Source organism: Chenopodium album, chromosome 26 (genome assembly GCF_948465745.1).
Source record: "Chenopodium album chromosome 26, dcCheAlbu1.1, whole genome shotgun sequence".
NCBI lineage: Eukaryota > Viridiplantae > Streptophyta > Magnoliopsida > Caryophyllales > Amaranthaceae > Chenopodium > Chenopodium album.
In genome coordinates, this window is record NC_137859.1 from 32,977,745 (window position 1) to 32,990,003 (window position 12,259).

The 12,259-nt window shown below is 37.8% G+C and overlaps 1 protein-coding gene across 1 annotated transcript; it reads right to left on the reverse strand.

The window, feature by feature from the left end:
• Positions 1-1,064: 1,064 nt before the first annotated feature.
• On the reverse strand, positions 1,065-11,185 carry LOC145617468 (tyrosine-protein phosphatase RLPH2-like). The gene is made up of 4 exons (XM_081672170.1): positions 10,656-11,185; positions 2,234-2,301; positions 1,857-2,036; positions 1,065-1,770 (listed from the first exon to the last, which is right to left on the reverse strand). The coding sequence occupies exons 1-4, from the start codon at positions 11,182-11,184 to the stop codon at positions 1,606-1,608; spliced, it is 942 nt and encodes a 313-aa protein (XP_081528296.1). The 5' UTR covers position 11,185; the 3' UTR covers positions 1,065-1,605.
• Positions 11,186-12,259: the final 1,074 nt, after the last annotated feature.

Consider the following 12,259-nt stretch of genomic DNA (forward strand, 5'->3'; position numbering starts at 1 on the left):
ACAAAATAAGAATCATGACAACCTATCACCTTGAGCAAATCCGATCCTCAAATTGATTTCATAAATCCTAATTCGATCTATTCAAAATTAAAACCCAAAATTGATTTCGCAAACCCTATTTACACATACCTTTCACCTGGGTTGCATTGTCGTTTGGATGGAATAACAATGATGAGTGAAAACCCTACTTTGACTAACGCCTAACTGGTTGAAATTTTTCCCAAAATTAGACAGATTTTGAAGAAGACGTAAGAATATAGGAGCAATAATCAAGAGAAGAGAGGGAAAAGGAAGGAAATAGTAGAAGAGGATAGTTTGTTGACCCCAATATGACGTCATAATAGAGGGGTTGGCAAAGTGGTGGTGAAATATTCCTTAAAATTAGACAGATTTTGAAGAAGACACAAGAACATAAGAGTGATAATCAAGAGAAGAGAGGGAAAGGAAGGAAATAGTAGAAGGGGATAGTTTATGGACCCCAACATGACGTCACAAATACAATAGAGGGGTTGGGCAAAGTGGTGGTGAAAATTTCCCCAAAATTAGACAGATTTTAAAGAAGACATAAGCACATAGGAGCCATAATCGAAAAAAGAAAGGGAAAAGGAAGGAAATAGTAGAAGGGGTTAGTTTGTGGATCCCAATGACGTCCTAATAGAGAGGTTGGGCAAAATGGTGATGAAATTAAGGTTTTGAAAAATTGTTGGTGGTAAAATTAATTAAACAAAAGATATATTGGTAATAATCAAATTTTCCTTAATTCTTTTACTCGTACTATGAAATTTCTGCTCCATCATATAATATTTTGTATATAATATACTTTTGGCCTATTTATATCTTTATGATCAAATTTTTTGACCAATAGTTCAAAGTTACATATACAAAGGAAAAAAAAAAAAAACATGTCACGTAAGATATGATTAAATTCATCTTAATGTTTGACATTATAATATTAACTTTTTAGAATATTTATTGATACGTGTAATTTATTGATGATTAAAGGTATATTTTAAAGACAATGTGAGTAAAAATACTCCTAAATATTTTAGTATGCGATACTAAAATGGAATTTAAGAATAGAGATTAAATTAAGGAGGTAATGTGTATTCTGGTGCTTTCTCTGCTCCAATATAGACCTGAACATCCATTAAATACAATATAAAACTAAACTTTTCTAAATTTACTAGACTTGATTGAAGCTAATTGGAACTTATTCTCATTGGACAAATAAAAGCTTAAATAATAGGATTTTTTTTTTATTTTATTTTCTTTTTGGTGGTATGCTCCTACAAACTAGAACCTCAGAGGCTCAGAGAGGTCAATGGAGATTGAGCTAATGGGAGGGAAGGACAAAAACCCACCCTTATAACATCCACAATATGAGACACAATCTTTTACCATCAAACCAAGCACTATTTTGTACTACTACGTAATATATTTAGTAATGATAGTAGCAGTAGCATCAAGAGTAGTAGTAGGGTTATTCTTTTGAAGAAGTAGGGGGTATTCTAATGTATATATAATGATGAGAACAAGATCAAAAGACATCTCACTTTAATGATCAGCCAAACCAATGATGGAAGAGGCAAATATCCAAAGTCATGGTCATGCACAATCAGTGTCGCGAACAATTTTCATGTATGGCAGGATAACAGCAGCCACCGGCTTGTCCACATAGCCGCCACCTTCGTCAATTATCAGCCTCAAGCCTTCAATATGAAGCTTTCCATGGTGACCACTTACCAAAATGGTTGGCATAACTTTTAATTCCTGATAGAAATGGACATGGTAATATTACACTACATATAAAACAAGAAAATGGGAGGGGAACAGGGAAAGTGAGCATTCGATGATACCTCGGGCATATCCCAAATGCTTTTCCTTCCACTTAGACATTCAACCTTTGGTATAGCTGTGTCCCTAGCTTTCAGACGCTTCAGTTGCTCACTGACAGGATTTCCCTGTTGAAGTCCACCATGCACCGCTATCAGCCTACATTTCTTGAGCCCCTCTGTGGTCTCCAAACAAACATTGTCCTGCAGAATACTTAAATTAAGATAATCAAAATTTCTGCTGAAATACAATGTCACACATAGACAATAGTGAGCAAGTTCCGTCCTGGAAGGGTTGGAAGATAAATTATTATCTGAATTCCCTTAATAGCTGAAGTAAAAAAAATCCCTCAAAAGTGTTTAAGTTACAAATATGGATATGCAGAAGATTCAGGCCTAACCTCTTCGTGAACCCAAACCAAATCAGCAAGAAATTTTTTGTGGTCATCCGGTACAGCTTTCATCAAATCTGCTTAGAGAGACCACAAAACCACAGCAATTAGATCATAGCAAACACATGTGAACGAGGACCTCAATTAGCACAATTGAAGCAGATAATTTCAGTGAGAGAGAGGCTGCTCAAAAAAAATTGGTACTAGAGTGAAAACTGAATACCAATCCCACTGTAAATCTTGTAAAATGCAGTAAAAATAATCTCCAATTATTCAGAATTTTTAATAAGTTTCAATTTAAACAATAATTCTTATGATAACTAACAGCTCATTTAAACATTTTCAGTAAAATCCAAAATTACTCTTCAAATAAGGCACTCTACAAAGGCGCACACACACAAAAATAGTTTTGTATTATTTTTATTTAACACAACCATTGTTTTATACACTAGAATTTACCAAACTATTCAGTAGCTTACAATTCAACTTCAAAGGACTTTTAAAGTAAGCTATATAATCATCCAGCGTAAATTGAAGCAATGTAGGTATTTTGAAAACATGTATTGTATTGATATATTTTATACAGATAAATATCACTGCAAAATCGAAAATCGTCCCACCTCAAGAAAAGTTATGGCTGCATAAATAGCAAGTGATATAAAGTGCATTATTGAGTTCTTTTTTTGGAACCGATGATGCAATCAGATCCTGAAGACACCCAGCGAACTATGATACACTCTTACTCTGATTAAAAACTGGGCAATAAAGAATCACCCTTTAGAAAATAATCCACCATAAAGAGGGGAAAAAGATCAAGTCATAGCACAAAGCTCAATTGACTTACTTAACACTACAGAATCACCCTGGTATGCCAGGTGGGAACCCTCTACTCAAAATCATGGTTCACTCACTTAGGTTGGGAGTCCTTAACCAAACATGCTGACACATACTCAAGCATAACCTATGAGTTTCTCTCTACTTTCTCAACCACCCATAGCTCAGGTTACTACTCACTTAAGAGCACTATTTTCAATTGTTTGGGCAGCACGTAACTCTTAAGTGTCAGGCAAGTAAACCATCTCTAGGTTTAACATCGATGGAGGTTTAGCTAGACCTCAAAATAGACTACCCAGTTACAATGATGGTGTGTTTTGGAGAGACCTCACTGGCGTTACCTCAATACAACCAAGTCGTTCAAAAACTACTTGTCTAATCCACCCCACCTTCCACATCATTCGTAGACTCCTTTAACAAGGTTTGAATACTACTACTACTCCTACTTCTAAAAATTGCTTCTCGAAGCCCCTTACATGTCGGCAATGAAGAAAATCAACATAGCAATGAAAACTTCTGCAATTAACCACTTGGTATTAAATTTTAGTAGTTGTGATAGTGGCTAAATCAAGGCTATAAATAAGCCATGGATCATGGATGTAACCGTGAAACACAACCTTCAGCATATAAAATATAAATCAAACACTTAGAGTGTTCTTAGGTTCATCATTACCTCCCTAATTCCCTAGCGGTGTTTTTGTATCCTAAGATTCTCTCAATAATTCCTAGTGGTGTTTCTGTATCTAGGAATTAGGAATTAGTAGAGTTGTATCGTCGGAGTAGCCTAGCTAATTCTATCCGAACCCTGCCTACCTAGTACAGTGTCAAATTGGTACCAAAGCGAAGGTTTCGCTTACCTTTCAACCAACCTCCATTGAAGTAGTCGTGTTGTCGAGACCGACCCACTTCAATACTCATTGCCGTAGCTCTTAATATAATCACCGACAAAATTAAAACACCCAACCTTTCACCGTATTCCACCCCTCAATTCCACTGTCTCCAGCCACCATAAAACAACTCACCGTCATCTTCACCCCTGGTCACCGTAATTGGAAAAAAAAAAAAAAAAATCACTCGGTCGTGAGCTCCAACACATCACCACCATCCACTCCACTAAATATAACAAGGTATCCTTAAATCTTGCATATCCCATAAAGTACTCAAATATACTCTATTCTTGTGGTAGGGGCGTTCGTGTGGCCGAATATTACTAAGAATTCATAATGCCCTTCATGGAATCTGAAAGTGGTCTTATAGACATGCTCCTCCCTGACTCGGAGGTCTAGTTTAGTGAACACTGATGCCCCATAAAGTTCATCTAGTAAATCGTCTATTACGGGGATCGGAAACTTGTCAAGTACAGTTTCTTTATTCAGAGCCCTGTAATCAACGCAGAATCGCCACGCTCCATCTTTCTAATTGACCAAAAGAACGGGACTAGAAAACGCACTGGTAAAGGGCTGAATTATACCTGCCTGAACATGTCTTTCATCAGTGTTTCAATTTCGTCTTTCTGGTATTGGGGATACCTGTAAGGCTGAACACTAATGGGGTTGGCTCCACTTTTCAAGACTATGGCATGGTCGATCTTCCGTTGAGGAGGTAAACCATCAGGAAATGCCTGTGAGTAGTCAAAGGCCTAATCTGGTGTGTGCAGCTCTTCCGTGTCTGAACTCTCAATTTTATTCAACTCCAACAAAACTCCATGTCCTTCCTTATGTATCGTCTTCACCATAGCTTTAAGTATGGACAAGCCACTAGATTCCCAAAATGACATCCGAATTACCCAGGGGAAGAACAAGGAAATCCTTAATGGTTGTGACTTCTTATAACTTCAGTAGCACTCCCACACACACTCCTTCCCCTTGTACCGCAACCCCGATACCCAAAGTAACTCCAAAACCCTTAAATTCAGTAATGGGAACTTGCAAATGTTGCGCGACAGTCGTCGAGATAAAATTATGGGTTGCTCCGGGATCTACCATTACTATCACCTTGCCCACATTGATGATGCCCTCCATGCGCATGGTTTTTGGGATGCCCATGACGGAGCAGCTGAAAGAGACTTCTGGGTTAGATTCAAGAGGTAAGGATATAGGCGGTGGTGTGGGTTCATCAATCTCAACGACTGCGAGTTCACCGGTGTCTCCGTTCTCCTCCTCATCGTCATCTACAGTGAGCAAAACACTAAGCTCCCGACGACGACAACGGTGGTTAATGTGCCACTTCTCGTCACATCGGAAACATAATCCTTGTTCCCGTTTCTACTGAACCTCCTTCTCCGATAGCCTCCTTATTTCACCATAGTTTTTTGAGGTGGTTCGGTTTTGGTTAGGCTGAGTGGTGATGTTTAGATTCGAGTTCGTATTTAGGCTAAGATTAATTTGAGTGTTAGTGTTTAGGCTAGGTCTATAGTTCGGGTAAGGGGTTTTCCAAGTGAGTAGGCTGCCACGGCTGAGCTTCAGTTTTTCATCGATCCGCATAGACAACTCCATGGCCTGGTCCAAAGTTACCGAATCTAAGATCCGAACCTCAACCCGTATGTCTTCTTTCAACCTATTTATATACTGCCCCTTCGCAATTTCTTCAGGTACACCCTCGATCGGAGCTAATAGCTCATGAAGCGGTGCCGATAGTCCGCCACCGTGCCGGTCTGCTCAATGAGCGATGCTAACCAACGTGCAGGTTGCGGTGGTCCTGAAAAGCCGGAGGGCTTCCCACAACAAGGGATGACGCCGATGCTCCCACCACTACCAGAGCAAAGCGTCTCCGTCAAGCGTGACAATGGCCGCCTCCGGTCGATCTTCATCGGATAATTGGTAAAAAAGGAAGAATAGGATCCAACCATGATTTTCTGATTGGAGTTTTTCCGGCCCAACAACAAGATGAGCAGTAAGGTCCTTTTTTAACGCTGCTAGTGCCTGATACCACTTTGCTAGGAATTGGGTTAGAGTATTCTAGATAGGTGCAGAGAAGAGAATTAGCTTAAGTAACCCATATTTGTATTGAAGATTAAAGTAATCGGCAATACAATCTCCCTACTTTCGAGAGGAAGGGAACCTCTCCCAAGTGTTTACCGCAATATATTTTGCATACCCTCCAACCAAGCGTTCCTCCTATTTAATACAAAATTCCTCATAACAAACTAATTGACTTAGGGAAATAACAAACTAGGAATGAAATACTAAATTGCCCCCAAAGGCTAACAAACTCCATAACTAAATATTCCAGCTCATAAATATATCAAGTTGATGATGTGGATAACAAACTAAAAATGAATTACTAAACTCCCCCAAAGGTTGATTTAGCTTTCCTGCGAGTATATGTAAATTGTATAACAGGGCTGATTCCTTGCATACGGAATCGCCACCAAGGAATTAAGGAGGTAATGTTCAACCTAAGAACACTAGAGTGTTTAATTGATATATCATATACTAAAGCTTGTGTTTCATGGTTACATCCATAGGTTATTAATGGCCTTGTTAGCTACTATTACAACTATTAGAAATTAATACAAAGTGATTAATTGCAGAAGTTTTAGTTGCAATGTTAAATTTCTTCGTTGCCGAAATAGGAGGGGCTTTGAGAAGCAGCTTCTACAAGTAGTAGTAGTAATTTTCAAAACTTGTGGCCTATCAAATGAAACCAAAAGAGCATGAAGAGCTTTAACGACAACTCACCGATCTCATGCAAAAAGGGTTGGTACGTGAAAGTGTGAGTCCATGTTAAGAAAAACATATTGTGACGCATGTGCGTTGATAGTCGTGCCGTCCATCGGATCACTATGACTTGATGATCTACTTGAGCAATTGCATGATGTTGTATTCTCACTACGAAGCAGATATCATCAGATTCGAATGCACCCTGGAAGACTGCTTTCAAGACCAAAGACGGATTGTGTGAGTGGATGGTCATGTTCTTCTGCCTTTCCAATGCTCCTAGCACCTTTATGTCGTTCGGTCTTTCCAATGCTCCTAGCACCTTTATGATGGTCATGCCATTCGGTCTTTCCAATGGGAGCTTGACGAGGTTTGAATACTACTACTACTCCTACTTGTCTGCTTCTCAAAACCCCTACCATGTTACCAACAAAGAAATTCAACATAACAATTATAATTTTTGCAATCAACCACTTTGTATTATATATTCTAGTAGTTGTAATAGTGGCAAAATCAAAGCTATAAATAAGCCATGGGTGTAATCGTGAAACACAAGCTTTAGAATATGAAATATTAATCAAACACTTAAGTGTTCTTAGGTAAAGCATAACTTCCTTAATTCTTGGTGGTGTTTCTGTATTCAAGGTTTCTCTCAATAATTCCTAGTGGTGTTTCTATATCTAGGAATTAGGCCATGTTCTTTTAAGCTATTTTGCTCAACTCTGCTCTACAGTGTGTTTGGAAGCTCTATCCTACTGAATCTATCCTGGGTGCTGAAATCTATACTGCTATGCTCTGTTGTGCTAACTTGTGCCCAAAAGCTCAAAAGAACAGTGTTGTATCGTCGGAGTAGTCGACTGACGTGTTGTATTTGGTTAATTTTATGCGACCCCTACCTAGTACGGTGTCATCCTTGATTGGACACTCTTTTCTATGGACTATGTTGCCCTGACTCGAATTTGGCGACGTATCCAACATGGTATCGGTTCCTCCGGTACTCCAGATTTTATAAAATTTCATATAAGGCCAGTATACATTTGGATGTCATATCGTGTTAAAATTTCAAAGGGTATGACACGTAACACGATAAAGATCCGGATGTCGAAGTTAAGTAGGCTATGAATAACACAGGAAGAGTTTGCTAGACTAAGGAGCTGTATTTTCTTTGGCACATGGAAGTTAACTCCATGCAGGGTGTCCAAGGAGATAAGGAATTGAGGATGCCGCCACTAGGACCCTAAATCCGGTGCTTGGTTTATGGATTACTTGACTTTTGTTGTCGAGAGTTTGGATGTTATTGCAATAGGGGATATGATTATTTTCCTTGTTTTTGGTTGTAGTGATGACCTTGCATATTAAGAGCAATACAAGGTGCCCGAGCAACTAAAATGTCCTTCCACAACATGCATCCAATGAAATGCATACGTCAACAGCATGGTGGCTAAGGTTATGAGTGGATAGTTTGTCGGTCAAACCTTGATAGCCCCGCGCCATATGTGTATATTCCGAGGAAAAGCTTCTAAAGATTACACATTTGGAGACCTAGATCATCCCTCGGATTTTGTATGTGTGCCACCACTTTTCGAAAGTGCCACAGCGGAGGCCTAAGTGGCGGGTATGGAGGAAAATGTTCTTGGTGGTTAAGGTGGTTAAAACCCCTTTATGTAGATGAGGAGCAATTAGTGGTTCTTCAAGCCAACTTTTGGCCATAACAAAACAGATTTTGGTGAGATGTAGATGGGCTATGCCAACTTAGTGCTGTTCCACTATAACATGGCCACCACGTTTGACGAGATGGGAGCCCATGAAGTAAGAGTTTTATGGCCTTGGGGATATGATGAGGGTATGACACCTCTTGTGGCCATTAGGACTTTGTCTTCCTTTCCCCCCTTGCATGTTTTTATTGTAAATCTTCACATTAAGGACAATGTGAATTCGGGGAGCAACCCCGAATAGTCAGATTACAATTGTTATAAAATGCTTGTTAATTGCACTAACGCCGTTTGTGTACTCCACCCACCATTTGTATAATGTGCACCGACAGCATTCAAGTTTCTCCATTGAAGCTTCCTTCATCTTTCTTCCCTGATCTCCACCCACCTTCCACCAACACCACCATTTCCATCATCATCATTACCTTCCACCGACGACACCACCATCTTTGGTTGCTTTGCCGCCAAATTGAATGAAAACTCTATGAACAAAAGGTGAAATTAAGGGCATGATCAACCTCAAAGGGTAGGGGTGACTTGCTAGGATGTAATTAATATACCAAATTCATGCATTGTTTTGAACAAAAGTTGCTCAAAATTGGTGCATTTGACAGAAATTAGTTCGACATTAGGGTTGGTTTATGAGGTGGTTGCAAATGTAAAGAAGTGTAATGGTTGCTCGCCTTCTTTCTAGTGGTTGCCAGCAACATGGGCGTTGCTTTGGTGGTGGTTTTTGTCGCGGTGTCATGGAGTTGTAGTGGCATTATGTACTTTGGCTCGGTGTTGCTTAACTTGTGTCGTTAACTTCACCTCAAACACCGTATGATAAACTACAGTATTGGTACCGCTTCACTTGTCCCATGTGTGAGAAAATATAGGTCATCAATGGCGAAATTACCTTACTACCCCTTATAATAACATAATAATGTCCCTTTTAACCCTAGATATGCTTTACAAGTCAATCATAAAAATTAACTTGTATTTTCTCAAATTCAGGGAAAAATGATTTCGTCTTAAATATAGTAGTTGTTTTTAGTTTTTGGCTTTTTGCTGGTTGTTAGCTTGCTCTATAGGAGTAACACCATGATGATGATTATAATACATATGTGCTATTGAACACATTGAAAGCCCATTCTCTAATTGGCTTGGAATTGAACTTGTTTGTGGCTAGAATGGTCTCCCTAATCAACCAACGTGAGTAGCTTGCGTAGCCTAGTAACAATCCCTTCTTTCTCCTTGTAAGAAAATGCAATCAGACTTGTTACCCTCTTGTCCTCAACTAGATATTTTTGCTGATGCTATAATTAACAGCAAGTAGGAACTTCATGACTCTACCAACCTATGCGAATTAATGTTGATCAAATAATCAAAGAAAATATTCTGAATCATTTTGTTCAAATTCAATGCCAGCGTAGCAAACTCTTAATCATTCCAGGCCATACACCCAACAAAAACAGATCAGCATCAGGTATAATATCAAAAATCCGCCAACAATATCAAAAGGCTTCATTAAAAAGGTGCAATTTTGCCCTTTTCACTTTTTCAGGTTATCATGACCAAGTTCAACTACAGCTAGTTTGTGAGTCAAGTTTTCTTGCCTTCAAAATCACTGAATTGGATAAGAAGCAAGGACAGTAGCAAACTAGCAACAACACCCTAATTGTCATCCAGCAAAATTTAGGAGGAGGTTTATATCCAGATTGCCCCAAACTAGTACAAACTAATAAATGGCTTATACAAAACATATTTAATGGAGCCTCCTTAATCCTTATTGCCAAACACAGGGTTCCATGGAGTAGCACCAAATCACACACCCACAGAGTTACAAGCAAAACTCTCTCCTAAACTCGAAATCGATTTCAATCAACTTACACTGATACACAACAGCATATACCCACAACATTTAAACAAAAATCACAAGACTTTAATATAAAATCAGTCATAGAAACGCAATACTCAGGGTCGTTTTAAATCAAACAATCATAAAATTCCAAGTAAAAAGCTCTCCTAAATCCAAATTCAATTTCAATCAACTTACACAACAGCAAAACCCCACATCAATTACTTCAATCAAAACTACAAAATTCACCATCAACAATACAAAATCAACCCACAAAACGATTCATCTAACCAAACTCATTCAACAAACCAGTACAATTCAATCAAAAACATAAAAATCATTCAACAAACCAAACTAATTCAAGAAAAAGACTAAAAAAAACATACCAGCAGAGCCATGAGAAACTCCATAAGATTCAAAAGTAGGAGCAGCATCATAAATAGAACCCTGATACTCAGTTCCCTTAGCAGTATTAAACTTAACTTTAATAGAACCAGCCCATCTTCTTCCTTGCAAATGCATATTCTCAAACCCATCACCAACATACCACCCTTCTCTTTCCTCGCTCTGCGCATACTCCTTCCACCCTTCCCTGAACTCAGACCCGTCAGGCGGCGGTGGAAGAACTCCAACGAATGCCGCAAAGGCGAAATCATGGTTGCCAGCAAGAAAAACATGCTTTTGATTTGGGTATTTTGAGGGAAGAGAGATTAAGAAATCAAGTACCCTTTTGGAATCTGGACCTCTATCACAATAATCTCCCAAGAAAATGATAATGGCGTTGTTGAATTGAGATGGGTTTGTTTGGGATTGGAGATTTGACCATAGATTTTGGAGCTTTGTGCAATATCCATGGATGTCACCTATGCAGATTACCAATCTTTCTGATTCTGAATTGGGGTTTAAGCCGCTCATTTTTTAAAAGACCATCAGCCAAATAGTTTCTTTGGTTTGAATATAAAAGTACTCCTTCGGAATTTTTTTTTTTTCTTTATTAAATAAAGATTTTTTTTTTTTTAAATTTTTTTTTTGAATACTAGTTGAGCCACGACGCGCGCGATAGCCCAATAAACACGGAATGAGTGTGATTAATATTGTCGTTAAATAGATGGGCCGTACTAATCTAATTAAGCTACTGTATGTAAAGGGTGATACAATATTATTTGATTTTGTGTTAAAACCGGGTTTAGATGTAGCTAGGTATTCAATGAGAGGTCGTAAAATTTGTAAATATTTGAATCTTATTATTGCCTAAGATTAGGAGATACAGATTTATCGTAGAGCGTCATAATTTCTTGATGTATGGTCTAATTTTTGTTAAATATCAATCTTAATAATTTTTATGTATTGTTTTATAGAAATATTATGTTATGTGACAAATCGTTGTCTAAAAATAAAAAAACGATTCACACACGTGTGTATAGATATTGTGCATATAAGAAAAGTTATGAAAAGCGACTTTCTAATAATTTGATGATGTCACGGCCCTAAGTCATAATTGTTAACTGTTACGAAATAATTGTTACCTGTCGATAATTTTGAGTCTAAGACTTAAAAGATTATAGCCCAATAACTAATGTTAACCGTTGATAATGAGGTAGCGTAAGTGAATAATACTAATTGTTGTTTTATCGTTAAGGAGTAGAAATAATTGTTATTGTTTTGTTAGGTTATAATTTGATATTTGATGGAAAATGTAAGAATAATAAAATTTTCTGTAAAGTATAAAGATGCTATTATTCATATTGTCTAAAAGTATATTAAAATTGTATACAATTAGTCACCTTTATAAAAATTACTCACCCATAAAGTGTTTGCTTACCTTTATTGAATTTATTAAATCCTAAAAATCATACAAAATTACCCACCTATAAATAGTTTTCTCACCCTCTAAATGTCATATACAATTACCTCACTTCAAAATAGTTTTCCACCTCTAAAATTCATATACAATTTACCTCCTAAATAAATTGCTTACCCATACAAAATT